Source organism: Thunnus maccoyii, chromosome 5 (genome assembly GCF_910596095.1).
Source record: "Thunnus maccoyii chromosome 5, fThuMac1.1, whole genome shotgun sequence".
Lineage (NCBI taxonomy): Eukaryota > Metazoa > Chordata > Actinopteri > Scombriformes > Scombridae > Thunnus > Thunnus maccoyii.
In genome coordinates this window covers 11,405,977-11,423,046 of record NC_056537.1, presented here as the reverse complement: position 1 = coordinate 11,423,046, position 17,070 = coordinate 11,405,977, and the positions used below count along the sequence as shown (strand labels likewise).

At 37.2% G+C, this 17,070-nt stretch overlaps 1 protein-coding gene across 2 annotated transcripts; it reads right to left on the bottom strand.

The window, feature by feature from the left end:
* Positions 1 to 873: 873 nt before the first annotated feature.
* parvb (parvin, beta) lies at positions 874 to 16,502 on the bottom strand. 2 transcript variants are annotated; one of them, XM_042412451.1, is made up of 13 exons: positions 16,183 to 16,502; positions 8,506 to 8,595; positions 7,975 to 8,045; positions 7,786 to 7,888; positions 5,576 to 5,716; positions 5,149 to 5,264; positions 4,878 to 4,936; positions 4,668 to 4,687; positions 3,999 to 4,060; positions 3,815 to 3,883; positions 3,500 to 3,601; positions 3,339 to 3,411; positions 874 to 1,358 (listed from the first exon to the last, which is right to left on the bottom strand). In XM_042412451.1, exons 1-13 carry the CDS (start codon positions 16,295 to 16,297, stop codon positions 1,282 to 1,284), a joined length of 1,098 nt encoding a protein of 365 aa, XP_042268385.1. In that variant the 5' UTR covers positions 16,298 to 16,502; the 3' UTR covers positions 874 to 1,281. The 2 variants fall into 2 exon arrangements, with proteins under 2 accessions (XP_042268385.1, XP_042268386.1); XM_042412452.1 differs by lacking the exon at positions 16,183 to 16,502 and adding an exon at positions 10,648 to 10,788.
* Positions 16,503 to 17,070: the final 568 nt, after the last annotated feature.

The following is a 17,070-nucleotide window of genomic DNA, read 5'->3' as shown; positions in this document are numbered from 1 at the left end:
CCAAACTATTATAGTGTTGAAGCCACTGTCACACTTAACTACACTCTGTCGGGGAGAAACAACCAACTAGCTAAAGAAAGAGGTGACATAGCTAACATTACGGCTAGGGAAGCTAAGCCTAGCTGTAATTTCAACAGCTAGCTCTACATTTTGGTGATTCTGTTTGTTATTCTGCATGAATGAAGGAGACAGCAGCTAAATCCAGCAGTAACGCCATCTTAGCTTTCGTCTCTAGTGGAATTCATGTGATTTGATGTGGTTAGCTACCTTTAAATCACACGTTTAAATGTAGTTAATTGTAATTTCCATAAATCATGTGCTGTAAACAATAAAAATGATGTTCGTTTTCTAAAACAGATTAGTAAAAGGGCTGAAGGAACACATGTTGTGGGTAGATAATGCATTTCACCATTCTGTGAAGATTATTCAAAGGTGAAATGTGTGCAGTATCAACATTTTTTAAGTAACATGTAGGTTCTGTGGCAATGACATTTTGGGGGTAAAATAATCAGCCTGTAAAGGCATAAAATACAGGTACTACAACCTCTCTAACTGCTGCGTGGTTTGTTGTCCAGCCAGAAAACTTTAACCCCTTTTTTCTCAACTTCACTGCTTCTATGCTGCATTTTTTACACTTTAGTTTTTGTACAAACTAAACAACAAAGATATAAAGTGCTAATTAGTGAGCCTTAAAGGTGCCGATAGGTGGATCTTGTTACCTTCGGACAGAGCCAGACAAGCTATTTCCCTGTTTCTGTTCTTTATACTAAGCTAAGTAAACCGTCTGGTGGCTGTAAGACTTGGTATTTAGCATAAAGAGAGGCATGGACCTCACCTAACTCTTGGCAAGAAAGCAAATAATAGTTTCCAAAATGTTGCACTATTCCTTTAATGTTCATACAATTTTAGATAATATATAATATCCAGCATTTCCAGCTTTCTTAAATATTCTGCGGTGGAGGGTAATCAGTTTTAACATTCTGCCCTCATACATTTTTCCAGTGACGACTGTATATTCAAATGCAAGCTAAAGGGTGCAGGGTTTCCTAGGTTGCAGTTAACATTTGAAGGAAGGAATAAATAAATACTGACATTTGGGGAAGATTAAATACTAACATTCAGAGCCGTTTTCAGGCTACTCCCCCTGGGTCTCTTTAAGTCCCACATTATGATGACTTTCAGTCCCAGTCAGTCTCCTCCAGTGTCCAGACTGTAATGCATAATATCAGCACAGGCACAGGGCAGTTTTCAGAGAAATATCAGGAGTGAAACTGGGAGAAGTCACTCAGAGTTTTTGTAGTTGGTGAAGAGGTTGTAGAGGACTCTGAGGGTGGACTTGAGGTTCAGGTTGACAACATCTGTAAAAAAATAACATCAAAGAAGAGAGAAGAGATCATTAGCAGCTGAAGTGTGGCTACAGTTGTTTCAGGAAAAAAAAATTAGACCTTTGACATCTGCAAAAACAAAATGCTATCAGGCTGGGAACAACGTCTTCCTCTAGGAACGCTGAAGCAACAAACAAATGGGCCATGCTACCATAAAATCATGATTGCTGTTGGATGACTTCACTTCAGAAGGTTATTTGTGATTTTTGGAAACTGAAACAAGCTTAAAATAGCTTCTAAGAATTTGCAAATGATTATCACGTGATGTATTCTTCTCAGGAAGGATTCAAAGCCACAAATATATCATCTGCTCTTTTTGTCAGCATCACAGTGTACTACATGTGTGCTTATTTCCTTGCTGTAATTTCTCATCACAACTAGGTCTTTGTTAAGTGATTCCAGCCAAACACCATTTTGTTACATCAGTGCCATTGCATCACCCTTTAAACCAGGATGCCTTAAGCTTCTTACAGTCTCTATTTCCCTGTTGCGTGACACTGTTGATATCATTGACTGCTTTGGAATCTCTGCTTTCATTTCTATAATGAACTTGCAGATGTGCACAAACCTGAGCAAACAATGTGCTAATCAGAACTCATGTGCTGTGGTAGGAGTGCAGTTATGCAGCTATGAAGATAATAGCTATAATGTTTCCAATTACTGCAAAAATTGTAGTTTTTAGGAGGGAAAAAGTGTTTCCTTTTTGGCTTAGTCAGGAAAATGTTTGATGAGGGGAAAGCATTTGCATTAACGCAGCAAAGAAAGAAATAATATTTGCACATCTTGAAAATCTCCTGTACTTATGGCTCAAGATTTTAACATTTATTTGTCTCATAAAAAATTCTGCAGTAAAATGCGGAGCTACCATCTTCATAGACTGTGCAAGTGCAAGTATAATAAAATAGAGAAAATACTAAAAATATATATAAATAAGCAAAGAAAGAGAAAATGCAGAAGTGTGTGCAGTGCAGTAAGTTGTAGAATATATGGATATTGGACTTGGCAATATAATATATACTGTAGAGCAATATGGGACATGACAATGTGGAACAAAATGTGAATAAGGACATTGAAAAAGCACAGTAGCTTCGAGAATTATATGATTCTTAACAAGAGAGTACTTAACTGTACAGTTCAATAAATATGATTAGACATGTAGTGTTGAGATGTTTGAACAGGTATTTATGTCTCTAAACTAAGATGTGCTCTATTTGTACAGAATGTTACAGTCTGAATGTTAAATTACCACAAATAAATCAAATAAATCCTTACTTCCAAATCATTGTTTTTCTTTTTTTTCTTTCTTTTTTTACTTTTTTTGTAGGATTCTTTGAAAATGTATTTATGCAACATTTTGGTTCTGGCTTAAATCAATTTGTGATGACATGTAAGCTCATGTGTGCTGAGAATAACACAATAATAAAAATGAATTCATTCATAGTTTATGGATTAAAGGGACTGACCAGAAACTGTAATTAAATAGAGTTCTTAAATGGAATAAAATACTGATTACATTTTAAGTGGGTGATCAGTCATCAGTATTAAATTACATTTTGAAAGACAATTTCCCCACTTTGTCTTTTTTGTAATAATATTTATAACTCTACAGGAAGTATGCAGAGTATGAGGGGTCAACTATAAAATTGAAGTGCTATTTTAATCCTTTATGGATGAGCTGCTACATTCTGATAAGGGTTATTCAAATTATACAACAAAGTGCAGCTCAGGGCTGAATGAACTCAGCGCCATCCATCCAGTTTTAGAGTTTAAAGGTAAGACAAGGTTTCCATCTACTGGTCAACCTTTAATATGACTGCTGCTGTGGGACATCAACCATTCAACAAAGCTTTTTAAAGTGGTCTCGTCAGTGCAAGAGAGCCATAATCTCAGTCAGCCTCCATAAAATCTCCTCAGGGAAATTCACTTTTTATGTCTTTCATCTGATCCTCTTACCTTCTGGTCTGGCTTTGGGTTTCTTCAAGCCTCCATCCTGCATCAGCTCAAAGGCAAACGCCACATTGTGGACCTGAGTGGGGAGAAATACATAAAGTCAGTAAACTGCTAATAAATCTGCATAATAACCAACAAATTTCTCTTTTTGAGACTGAAATCACCTTCTGTTCGAAGCTCTCAGGGGTGAGGAAGAAGTTGTACAGAGGAACAAAGTAGTCTTCTAAAAGCCCCATCAACAATATGAGGTACACTCCATCAGCAAACTGAATAAACACACACACACAAACAGCAGATTAAGTTACAGCACATTCAATATTAAAACTGCATAAGTAGATCAGATTGGATTATATCTATTTAAAAATGAAAATCCGAGATGTAACGTACCCAAATAGAAGGAAGATGAGAAGATGAAAAGCTCTTACATAACACGTATACTACTTATGATAATTTTACTGATTCATAATAATAATAATTACCTGAGATTCCAGCTCAGTAACCTCCAGGTTCAGCTTGTTCAGGTGTTTGTTCACAAAGGTGATGAGCGACTGGTAACAGGATAAATGAAACATTATTAAATTGTTTTATATGTTTTGTTTTGTTTTTTAAAAAAGATCCCATTTCAAGTGATTATACTTTCCAGCAAAGAAAAAGTATCTTTACCGTTTTTACCACGTTGAGCTTGTCAGGTGCATGATCCAGCAAAGTGTCGAATGCATCCCTCTCTGTTATAAAGAAGAAAGAATTCAAAGGTTATGAAAATTTTGACATATTGCGAAATATGATAAGATCGATACGACTCTCATGTCTGTCCAGTAAACATACAGCTTCGGCCAGCAGCTGGTTAGCTTAGCTTAGCTTAATTTAAAGACTGGAAACAAGGGGAAACAGGTCAAATAATCTGCCTACCAGCACATCTAAACCCCACTAATTGACACATTATAGTATATCTTGTTTGTTTAATCCTAACAAAAAACAGACATTGATACAAATCTGTACAATATGTTGGTATTAGCATTGACTTCCTCTCCTCAACTGAACAACCATAAAACTGCAACTTGTCATTTTCACATTTTTTTGTAAACGGATTAAACAAATGAGATGTCAGGTGTTAGTAAGTACGCTTTAGAGGTGCTGATAGGTGAGGTTTTTTTGGACTCCAGCTTCATATTTCATGTACGGACATGAGAGTCGTATGGATCTTCTCATCTAACTCTCCACAAGAAAGTGAATAAGTGTATTTCCCTCTAAAAGTTTCACTATTCATTTAAGCAGATAAATATAGAAACAACAAAAGAAAATGACATTTCTATAATAGTGGCAGAAACTCACCAAATCTTCCCAGCATCATTCTGAAAAACAAAAGAATGAGATAGAATAAGAAAAACTATTCAATTTATAGTTCTTTGTTCAGATTTGTTAGCTTCCTAATTCTCATGTTAAATATTATTATTAATACTGAACTGTTATTAAAACTGACAAGTGAAATGAGAAGAGGACTATTATGGGTAAAATTATCAAGGAAACTGTATCAGCTCTTACTCTGTGGTGCTCGTCAGCTCCTTGGTCACTACAGCAGTCTGCAGGATGCCCTCTCGTTTCTGCTCAAACAAAATCAAAATGTCTCCGTTACTGCGCAAGAGAATAACTAGAAATGTTGATGCACATTATGAAAATTACACGTACAAGCCAAGACAAAGAAAAAAAAACAAAAGATGACAGGAACATATTTAATTTAGCCATAAACCGATAATATATACACATATAATGATGATTAATGCCACCACTGTGTGAGCTTGAGGGGGCGTCTTACCTTGATTACCACCAACTGTACAGAGACATGCTCAGGCAGTCTGATGGGGGCCTGGAAATGCATGGCGAGAGCCACCAGCAGATAGACTATAGCCACCAGGTTCTTTGAATGGATAGCTGTAACATTAAATCATGAAGAGATTTTCAGCTATTTCACACAGCAAGCTAACATAATGACGTGAGCAATTTTCCAAAGATAAAAGGTGACAGTCAGTGCTTCTTCACAGACAGAAGAAAAATGAAAAAGCTGCAAATGAGCATTTAATGAACCGTCAATTAATACAACTCTGCCATTAGCTCCGTTGGGAAATCCTTATGTTTGTAGAGTTTCTCAAAACTCTTTACAGGATTAAGTACTCTCTATTTATAATGCAAATTAAGTAATTGATTATGTGTTAGGCAGTGATTCACAGAAGTCGTGAACTCACTGTCCACGCTCCACTCGATGGTCCAGCCATGAGGCCGCAGAAGTTCGTTAACGGCCTCCAAAACCGTCTGAAGCTTCTGCTTCTGGCCGATCTCCGACTGGGTCACCTCGGCCACGTTCAGCTTCCTGCCCGATAACTTTTCTGTCGACAACAGGAGAAAGAGGAGATAAAATTACAGCATGTCAAGAAAGACACATACAATCATGACAAATTGCATCATGCAGCAGTATTGTGTCATAGTAGCTTGCTTCACATGCATGAGCTGAAAAAAATGAGAGGAAATGATACTCAGATTTTAAAAAAAGGCGGAGAAATCAAAATTAGGTCAACTGATGAAAAAAGCAACGTTTATTTACATAAAAACAAATGTGTTTCAAACCAAAAAGTGCACAACAAAATGTTCTCTCAGTGCCTGCTTCAGTGTGAGTTCTGTTCTTTGGAAAATAAGAACGTGATGATCTTGAAAATGTACAAATGTGGTCGCTGCAGACAACAAAGATGACTTGCAAAGGAAGAAAAAGTAAGGAAGAGGATTTGGCAGGCTTATCTTGTGGGTGCGTGGGTTCAAATATTACAAAAAAAAAAAAAGAAGCCAGCAACACTGATAAAAAAAGGAAATTCGAAACGGGCGCTGATGCAATAAAAGACAGAGATTACATACAGTGCCAAAGTGATAAAGAAGTGAGAAAACTAAAAAAGACTTCAGCAGAAAGCAAGAAATCACACATCGCTGTACAAAATGTTTCCTGCTGCGTGCTTTAATTGTTATTCTTGACACTTCGGCAACAAATGTGACCTATTTCGCATCAGCCAGCTTTTGTAGAATCAATGTGCAAGTTCTTGATTTTTTTTCTTGTACATATTTGACGCATGAGGGCACATTTTGTCAGACTGGAATAATTAGTTGGTGTTTTACAATGGGGACAATAAATGGGAGAGAAAGCTGAGGGGAACAGAGGCAGCCTTTTGCCTCTGATTAAAAAAAAAAAAAATGCAGCGAATCAGTCAAGAAAGAGAAAATAGAATCTACATGACTGAAAAATATGTTCTTTGTAAGAACAGTGGTGATGGAGCACAAGAAATAAAACAAACTGAGCTCTGTTAACTACAGACACGTGTAACAGACAATCCCTAAAAATACTATATATGCCATTAAAAATAGCAAATTTGGTATAACTTTTATCTTGATTACTGTTGGTTGCAGAACCATTACACTCTTTTTTCAACATAGCAACTCATACATAGATAGATATAAGAGTGAGATGTTATAAAAAAAATTGTAAGAGCATCCCTCCCCAACAAACAACTACTAAGATATGTTAGATAGGATAGTAGTTTCTAGCATGTGGTGTATCGGTGTCATCTAAAAAGGAACGTTTACAACCTGCTGTAACAAATAACAGACACAAGGGGGAAGCCCTGAACAGACCAAGGACACAGCTTCACTAGACAGCAGCACAATAGTGAACACACATTTTTCATGGTGAACACTGGACTAAGCAATAACACTGCTAATATGATATATGACTGATATATTTTGATGTGTAATAAGGATGAGATGGATATTTATGGCCCTGAAGGTTTTTAATTTCACAGTTTTTCATTTAAAAATGTGTTTCAAAATAAAAGAAATGTTGTGAGTGAACTATGTTTACCAGAAGCCATTATTAAAGTATGTTTTAATACTAATTCAAGATGTGTACTGCATACACAAGTCATTTTAGGCAAGATAGGTACATCTGCCAATTTACTAATACTCCAAGTAATATATTGAAAATACAATGTTTCTGTCATGAACTTTCATCAGGCTTCAATGAGAGGATATGAACACTTATTTATGTATCAAATAATTATTTTGGGGGAGCATTTTATGCCTTTATTTGAAACTGACAGTACAGAGATGACAGGAAATTAGAAGACAGAGAGAGAGATGGGGAATGACATGCATCAAAGATCTTCAGGCAGATGTGAACTGGAGATTTTATGGTTATGGTTTATGGTTTTATGGTTGGCCAACAAGGCACCCCAAACAACAGTTTAATACGGCTGTACGCAGGGTCAATACTGTCAATACAATACAGTCACTACTTTATACCACTAGTAATACTGATAATTTTGATATTGGCACATGACCAGTTGAGGTAGCTGAATGCACAAATCATTCCTAAACATGTTGTGAGGGCTGTGATGCCAGTAAACCAGTTTCTTACCAAATAACTTCTGAAGCACTTGTCCATCATAGCAATCCTCCTCCAGGTTTTTGACTATGATCCGGTCTTCCTCCAACTCACTGTTGATCCAGTCGATCAGGACCTGGACAAACAGAATATAAGACAATCAAATTGCCTTAATTATACTGAAGAGATATCATAATGTCTGCTGAAGAAACATGAACCCACCTTCTGTAGATCTTTAAATTTAGGACATTCCCGCGATGTTGGGTTGATCATGTATCTCTCTGCGTTTTCCTCTGATGAAGATAATGTGAGCGGATGTTTAAAGTGACACTCAAATTTCCCATTTCATTTCCTACACATTTATTATCTCCACCTTTGGATCCAGACATATTTTTCGTCTTACATGAGCACAAATCTACAGTTAGAGCAATTCAGATGGTGATGGGAGATATAGACGTCCCCCACCCACATTCATTTCCTGCTCCTCCGCTGTCACACCAAAGTCCCCATTAGTCAACCCATGTTACACTCATATTCCCCTTTGGTGACCTTAGTAATCTGACAGTCATTTGCAAAAAACTCAGCTTTGAGAAGTTGAAAATATTGAAAATGTAGCTTCAGTCAGCTATAAACCTCCAGTCATAAATTAACCAGCACATTCAGGCAAAAGCTTTGTTTTCAACCACTAAATATAAGAGAAGTAGTTCCAGATCTAACTAAAAGTTTTTTATAAGTGCATGTGCGCGTATATACCCAGCAGTGTGTCCTCTGGATGGATGTCTGTCCCTGAGGGAAGCATGGGAGCATTGATGGCATTCTTCCCCTCCTCATGGAGATCACTCACTAGTGAGACAAAAACAACACACAAAAAAAGCAAAAAAAACAATTAACTCAATAAAATATAGTAACAGCAAAATACTTTCAATTGAAAGTCCTGCTCATAAGTAAGTGAAAGGACAGACACGAAAGAAGAAGGAAATTAGAAAGTAAAAGCTCGGCAGTTGAAGCACAGTGTCACTGATAACAGTCTTAGTGAACAGTCACCACAAAAAAACCCTGTGGGGGGAATGTGGTCTCGGTTTAGTGTCAGTTTGTTGGAACTGCTTCTCTTCTACAACTCCTACTTTCTTCATCCCACCAGGTTTTTGTATTTAGTGTCAGTAAATTTTCCAGGAGTCCAAATCTTTAGACAACTTTTTCATTCAATCTTAAGACACATTTTTAATACTAGTTCTTCCTATTATTTTATTATTATTTTCATATTTCCTATTTATTTACCAACTTACTATTTTATTTGAGCTTTTCTTTAATTAAATGTATCATATTTGATCATAAATGTCATATTTTTTTGCTTTTATGTAAAACACTGTTTAATTTTATGCATGAATTGCGCTACAGAAATATAGTTCTGTTATCATTATTATGATTAACTTACTTACTTTTAGTCATTTGTTTTTCTTTTGATAAAGATAGTCAGAGAATGAACTGACGGGTGATATAGTGCGTTTACAGGCTCAGAAAGTCAATTTGTCTAAAATTTTGTTTTTAACCTTCGTATTTCACGCAGGAGGGCTCAAATGCTAGGAATCATTGGTGAATATTAATTAACCCAGTTCAGATAATAACAGTTATCAACACTGACGCAGCCAGAATAATTGAAATTCCATATAATAAAATACATGTACACTAAAAAGACTATTCCGTCTACTTGTTCTTTTGCAACATGAGTACAAGCGGATGTTGTTATCAAACTGTGATAACCAAACTGCTCAGACAGCTTATGACAAATGTTTATACAGGGTTTTTTTTTTTTTACAGTTGCCAGAGCTGTCACATGTCTGTCACTTCCTCACTTTTCTCCAGTCATTTCTACTACAGATTTACATCAACAACTTCCACAAACATTTAATTATTTTAGCATTTATCTTGGCAGAATTTCACATAAACTAGGACATTAAAGTTGATTAAAGGTGGCAAGACACACAAAAAGTAAACTAATGTGCAGTTTGAGTCGGAGTTGGGAAAAAAAATCAATTTCTGCTGAGATCCTTTCACTTATGACAGGATACTCCGGGGATTAGAGGCTTTTCCCTCCTCTAATGGCCACGTTGCTTTTATCGTCCTGCTTTTCAATTTGTAGGACCTGCAACAGGCAGGACCACAATCAATGGTCTTAAGATCTGTCATTTCATTGACTTTGCTATTTATAAAGCCTGCGAGGACAACCGAGGTGAAGGTGGAAACTGAAGAAAAGGCTGTACTTCAATCATTTTTCACATTAAAAAACATGTGAAATAGATTTTTCTCATTGGAAACAGAGGAAAAAAAGCCTTTGTATTTATCATATAATCTAAAAGAAACCACAGCTTCAAAGCATTTGCAAAAAGAGGATATGCAAAATTGGCCCGGGAGGAGGGGTCCCCACAGATTTCCTATCTGATTCAGGCTTCTCATCAGAGCTGAGTGTCGGCTCGAGGCAGTGAGTTACCGAGGGCCTGAATCTCACTACAGATCAGCAGTTTGTGTTGTAATTACAGAGCAGGCTTGCTGCATTTCACCATAATTGTGCTGCTTCCTCTCCACTAGTCCATCCGTACATCTGACGGCATTGCTGCTGCTCTGGACCGAGCTGGACAGAGCTTCAGCACTTCCGAGTAAAATCTGTGTAAAATGGTAAAACTATACAATACAGTCCAGAAATTTAACTGTAATCCTCTCAAAGATACACCTTCAACTCTATAATGTTCAGTACACATTTTACAGTAACTACTTCCATGTTTTTGACCTCTCACAACAACCGGCACAATATTCATCTACAGTTCACTAAGGTAGCAGGTCCTGCTTCCCCATTTCCACTTGCAAGTTCCTTAAAACTCAACATTTAAAACAAATTACCTTGTTTCTTCCTCTTGGTCCCACACAGCAGCCCTGCCATGTCCCCACTTATAAAACTCTGGATTTCCACCTGACGGAAGCGAGCGAAGGTAGAAAACGTAGGAGCGTATGTACTGTATGTGTGTGTGTATATGTGTGTGTGTGAATCGTAGTCGGTGGGACTGAGCAGTGGCAGGGGCGTCATCACGTGTTTATTTCTGTCACAACCCTCCACCCCACCTCTGCGGTCCAGTTACCGGAGACGCAGATTGGTGTGTGTGTGTGTGTTGTATGTATGTGTGTGTGTGTGTGCGGGACAGGAAGGAGGCACCATACTGGACGTAAAGGCACCAAAGCGACCCTATCGTACCAGTAACCTCTGAGCCGGTAAACAGTGGACACAGGACAGACTGCACTGATCTATGACGGGTAATCTGTGAACTAGATATGATCTGATTTAATATTCGTATAAATGCATGCAGCATGCTGTTTCAGCCCTCAAAAGAGTATTTGCTCATACCAAAAATACCCAGTTAATGGTTTTGTTGTCTTACCAATCATAACTGACTGTTTAAATTAGCCACAGTCAAGTAATTTCACAGTAATAAAAGAGAATAGACTTGTTTCAGTGAATAACTCTACCCTCTCAACGGAGCCTTTAATATGTTTTGCTGCAGCGGATACTCAATCAGGCGGTGACTGTATTCCTCTTAACAGAATTACACTAATTCAATAAAAACCAAAGCCTGCAGTCAGGAACATTTATCTTATGCTAGCTTCATTACACAAATTCACATAAAAAGCTCCTCTGTGGTATTACAAACCATTATGCAAAAGGACATACAGCAGCAACATATGCTCAGATTTCGTTTGCTTTAGAGGGTACAGAAGTATAATCAGTCCGCAACATAAACAACAGCGTAACGCTGATTGAAATCGACCTCCTATCGGCTGGTTCCACTGCTCCCGAGGGAGGGGGGGGGGGTTTACTGTGGCACAGGGGGGGAAGATATAAATAATGCGGCAGTATGGAGAAGACAGACTGGATCTTAAATATAGCGCTGGTTATTTACACCGACACAGGCTCCGGTGAGTAACGGCAGCCAGGAGATGACAGCGTCTCTGAGTATGTCCCACAAGGAGCCTTCAGCAGTTATTAACCATGAAACTTATTATACCTAATACTTACTTCATATTACACATTATTTACTCATTATTCAGTTTTTCTACTTCTGTATGTTTTGTAATGCAGGTATGTCTGTTTTGAAAAAGGGATACAGCTTCTGTTTCTCCTCCTGAGCTCTTCCCATAATTATTTGTTTATTTTTGCCTGTTAAAGTCAGCCCTATGCTAAAGGCTTTTTGAGTTTTTCCTCATCCCAATCGAAGATGATGAATGTTGTTCAGATTGTAATGCCTACTGAGACAAATTGCGATTTTGGGTTACATAAATATAACTGACTTGATTTGACAAGTAATATATTAGCTACTATGGCTACAAATAACAGATAATATTATTTTCTTAAGTAACTGATTAATCGTTTAGTCTATAAAGTAAGTAAGAAAATAGTGAAAAATGCCTTTTATACTTTTTCTTCTTCATCTTCACGTTTTGTTCTATCAAACCATTTACTCCAAAACGAGAGCAATTTTGATAAACGTATATGACACACAAAAGCAGCAAACCCTCACATCTGCGACGCTGAAATCGGAGGATGTTTGACATTTTTGCGTGAAAAAAATGACAAATTATTAGTTGATTATCCAAATGGTTGCTGATAAATTTTCTGTTGATCAACCAATCGATTAATCGACTAATCATTTCAGCTCTAACTGGCAAGTCAGTGCAATGCAATGGCAATCTTTATATTTTTTAATTAATTTAAGAGACATTACAATAAATTAAATATTGTATTTACTGTGGTGTTGGTTTAAAGGACAACGCTCTATATTTTTATCACTGTATGTCAGCAAATCCCATGAAAAGACCAGAACCAACAGTGTTAGTGCGGCTCTTATTACTCTCTTACATTTAGCTACTTTAAAACAGGTTTATGTGTTATTTTACTTTAGTTACTTTTCAAAAATCCTCAGTAATTTCCTAAAACAGCTGGATACTGTAGTTTTAAGCAAATGTTACTCAAAAGAGGAGTAAACTGTGCATTTATTGGGGACTATTTTCAACTGTGGATTAATACACATTTGGTGCTCTAGCGAGTATTTATGTCAGCAGGACGCGTCTGTGGGATCCACTCAGAATAAACTACAGTGTCCATGTTCATCGTAATGAAGCAGCCTGTTACATGGTCAACACATCAGTGTCTCTCTTTTATGTGTTTTTAATAGTTTTGGAGCAACAATGGAGCTCTGTGCCACAGAGGAACAAACGTTATCAGGCTTTAGACAGATAGTACTTGTTCCTTTCAGTTAAATGAGATCTTTTTTTAGGTGTATGCAAAATAACTTAATTAATGCATAATTTCCTCTCCATCTCTTTTTGATAGTTATGTGACAGGAGCAACAATAACATAAGCAACATATGGAAAAAAGTGAAAAAGCAACAATAAACATGGGATAGAAAAACATACTTACTATTACTATACTTACTATTATCAGCATCCATCCTAGAGCAACCTGTATTTAAGTTATATTTTATATTCTCAGAGTGTAAATACTCCTCACTCTAAAGGGTCAGGATGTGACATGACACTCATCCTCTTGGTCCTTATAAAGATAAAACATGTTTTTTGCTAAACTGTTATTATAACAGCACTGCCTGTTGCTGACAGTGAGACCTTTGCCTTGTCAGAGAAATGCAGACTTCCTTTTAGTTTATCAGGACGTACAAAAGAAGCCAGTATCTTTGAGAGCTATGTCTGCAAATGCAAGCATCTGGTCTGTGTAAAAAAAAAACCATGTTATTTTATTTCCTGTTGAATAGACTGAAGTAACTATTTTCATCCCGTTTCTAATACAAGAGGAGGAAGAAGATGCTTTAAGTACTAAAACATGTATGCACAGTTGCTAAGGAGTGTCAACACAGTTTCATAAACCATGAGTCTCTTTCTTAAAAGGAACAATCCAACTGCTCTTATAATGATTATTCAGCAAAAGTGAATCAACTTTTCCACTGGCAGCTCATCTCTCTTGGGTGTTCCCCTTAGAGCATATACTATAGTGTACCACACCCAGTAGTACTGTAACAGAAAACCACAAAAGCAGCATGTGAGGCCACAAGCTGTGCTCCGTTTGCAGGACTAAACCTCTCACTTCCTCACCTTTCTTCTGTTATGATGATTTCTAAGTCTATCGAAGATCTTCTGCTGTTTTAACTGTTTTAACTGTCCTGTGCATTATCTGAGCTTTAATCCACTTTGACCACAAAGGGGCACTGTGGTCTCACAAGCAGCACTCAAAGTAGTTGTGGTTTCCTGGGATTCATTCAGCCTGCAGTGCTGAATTCATTACCTTCAGCATGACTAAAAGGTCTGAGACTATCAGGGATCTTTGTAGATAAGTTGAGGTTGACAACTAGAGGAGCAGATAATGTTTTTTTGTCAGTATGACTCATAAGTGGTGCGTGGGACGGGTTTTTACCTCCTCTACATACACTAAAGTGTAGACCAGAGTGTCCCAACCTTACAGTTTGGACCGCATGTCTGGTCCCTTGATTAGCAGATGTGAGTCATGGAAGATCTCTAATATTAATGTTGGATTTAGGGCTGCAACTAAGACTTATTTTCATTATACATTGCTCTACCTATTATTTTCTCAAGTAAAAGTTTTGTCTATGAAACCAAAAAGACACCAAAATGCTCATCACAATTCATCAGCGCCTTTGGTGACGTCTTTAGATTGCTCGTTTTGTCCGACCAACAGTCCCAATCCCAAATATATTCTAGTGTGTCAACCAAAAAAATGTATCATTTTTGTTGCATTAGTGCAGATTTGTTTGGAATACAGGTGTATCCTAATGCCTAAATAATCAATTAAATGTCCCTCCCTCCATGCTAATAAAAAAGTACACATGCTAGCATTTAAATTATAGCCTTGCAACTCTGTAACTGCTGTGGTCATTGACTATTCTGGGATCTAAAACAGGCTCACAGGCAAGAAATGTTTAAGAAATACTGGACCAGGCTAAGTCTGGATGAAGTTATATTGAGCTAACAGCTAATAGCTCACTGGAGCAGGTTATTATGAGGCTTTTAAGCACAAGTTTAAAGATCCCCTCCGGACATGTGAAAGTTTTCTAATTTCATCATCAAATTCAACACCAGGACTCAACCTCTCAGTTATCATCGAATTAATTTACAGTGCTGAGTTGTCTGCAGGTTGTTCTGTTTAACCTTTTAATATTTACCCTTTTAAATTCACCTTAAGTGGCTTTAAGGTTGGAAAAATCACCTTATTCCACTTTGTCAGACAGTATCATATATACGTTTTGTAGCAGCTTTTTATTTAAGCTTTGGGATGTTTGAAATAATCAAACTCACGACTTCACACTTTCTGTGGCTGCACTGATCCATCAATATGATATTCTATATGTATTTTGCATAAATTCATACACACATCCACAACTTTTGGCTTATTTGGTATCTTTAGAAAACTGGAATTTTTAAATAAACGTCTGAGTTTTAACAGTGTTCGGCTGCAGAGCATGAGTAATGACTAATAATGACTATCCAATCAGTTTTAAGAGGCTAAACTGTGAAAACTTGAACACTTTGATAAAGAAATCTGAAATTTGTGTGTGTGGAAACCTCTGACTTTTACAGGTGATGTCTGGAACTTAATGAGGCTCCTAAACAATTAATATGTCTGTCCTGCTGCTGGTGGACCTCCTTTAATGGAGATTAAACACAAACACATGGCTGAGAGCACACACACACACACACACACTCACAAACATAACACACACTGAGGCGTTAAAGCTTGCAGCTGTCCCTTTTACCAGACAGTGACTGGGCAGCGAGAAGGCAGGAAATAGTTTGTTAAACAATTGGAAAAACCACAGCAAGTTAAAGATTAATAGTGTTTTGATTTTCTGAAGAAAGTGAGCACAGTAATCCTCTTACAGATTTATCTTAATAACCTTGCATTCCTGTCACCGGTCACTGACTGACTGATCTATTTATGTTTATTACCTCATGTTAAATGCCTGTGGAGTCCTATGAGGCTTTGTCTTGTCCTACACTCACTCGGAAGTGTTTCTTACCATTATAGAGGCATTAAAACATATCAGAACTACAATATAGCTCAAATTCGGTTAATTACTGAACTAAAACTGAGCTTAACATAGACTCAGATTGGTTTATTATATCAAAGAAATATAAAACCATAGAGTCAAGATAAACTGAGTACCAGGGAAGCACTATAACTGTTGTAAATCATGTGTACAGTCTATTATTAAGCTGATGTCCCAGAGGAGAATATTTGAATAGAGCATCATGTGATTGCAGCACCATGGACAGAAACACACAAGGGGAACAAATTGTGGCATTTCATTAATGTTACACTCACATCAAGAACAGAAAACATCCTCTGAATGGCTTACCTTCTTTAGACTTTTTCTTCCGAGCCAGGGTCCCTCCTAATTTACCAAGAAAAGACTCGTCCTTTTTCATTTTTGCGGACGGCAGAGTCGCAGATGCGGTCGGTGTCCCAGACATCTTTCAGTGTGTGTGTGTGTGTGTGTGTGTGTATGTGTCTGTGTGCTCTCTCCTGTGTCAGTCTATAGGTTAATAACTTCACTCCTCCCTGTGATGCATTCAGGCACCAGTGGACGACCTGAGAACATACAACACACAGAGAGTCAGAGGCAGACGGCAGGCTGATCTGGCATCAATACAGATGAATAACTCACACGTGAGCAAAGCCTCTGCGTCACTGCGTGCTGACTGGTCACGTCACAGCGCCTCCTCATGGCAGGATGAGGAATAAGTTTACAAGATTTTTCATTTCAAGGCCATTAAAACACCACTTTATATTTTGTTCTCAGTAAGAAAGCAAGAAAACGTTGTATATTTATGTATAAAGTACTAATTAAAGTCCACCCCCACTCAAAAATGTGTTTTTCTTATTGTTTCCTCAGTAAGATGTGTCCAGTTAGAGTTGGCACTAGCAGACTGTTTTCATTTGCTAAAGGAGGATTTTTTCTTTTTTTTAATCTCTGTGCAGCAGTTAAACTTTTGAAATGAACAATATTAACAAAGTCATAGATTACGGATTTTTCAATAAAGGAGAAGGAGAACATTTTAAAGTTTTTTAACAAGGTGATTGAAGTCTTAAAACATGTCTGGAGGGGACCTTAAAGTGTCCAACCCATAAAATAAAAACAAGTGAGTTTTAAGATGCTTTTTAAAGATGTGCTCTTATTTGGCTTTGAAGACGTTATGGAAAACGGTTGGAGTCGAGGAGAAAAAAACATTAAATGAGTGTTTTG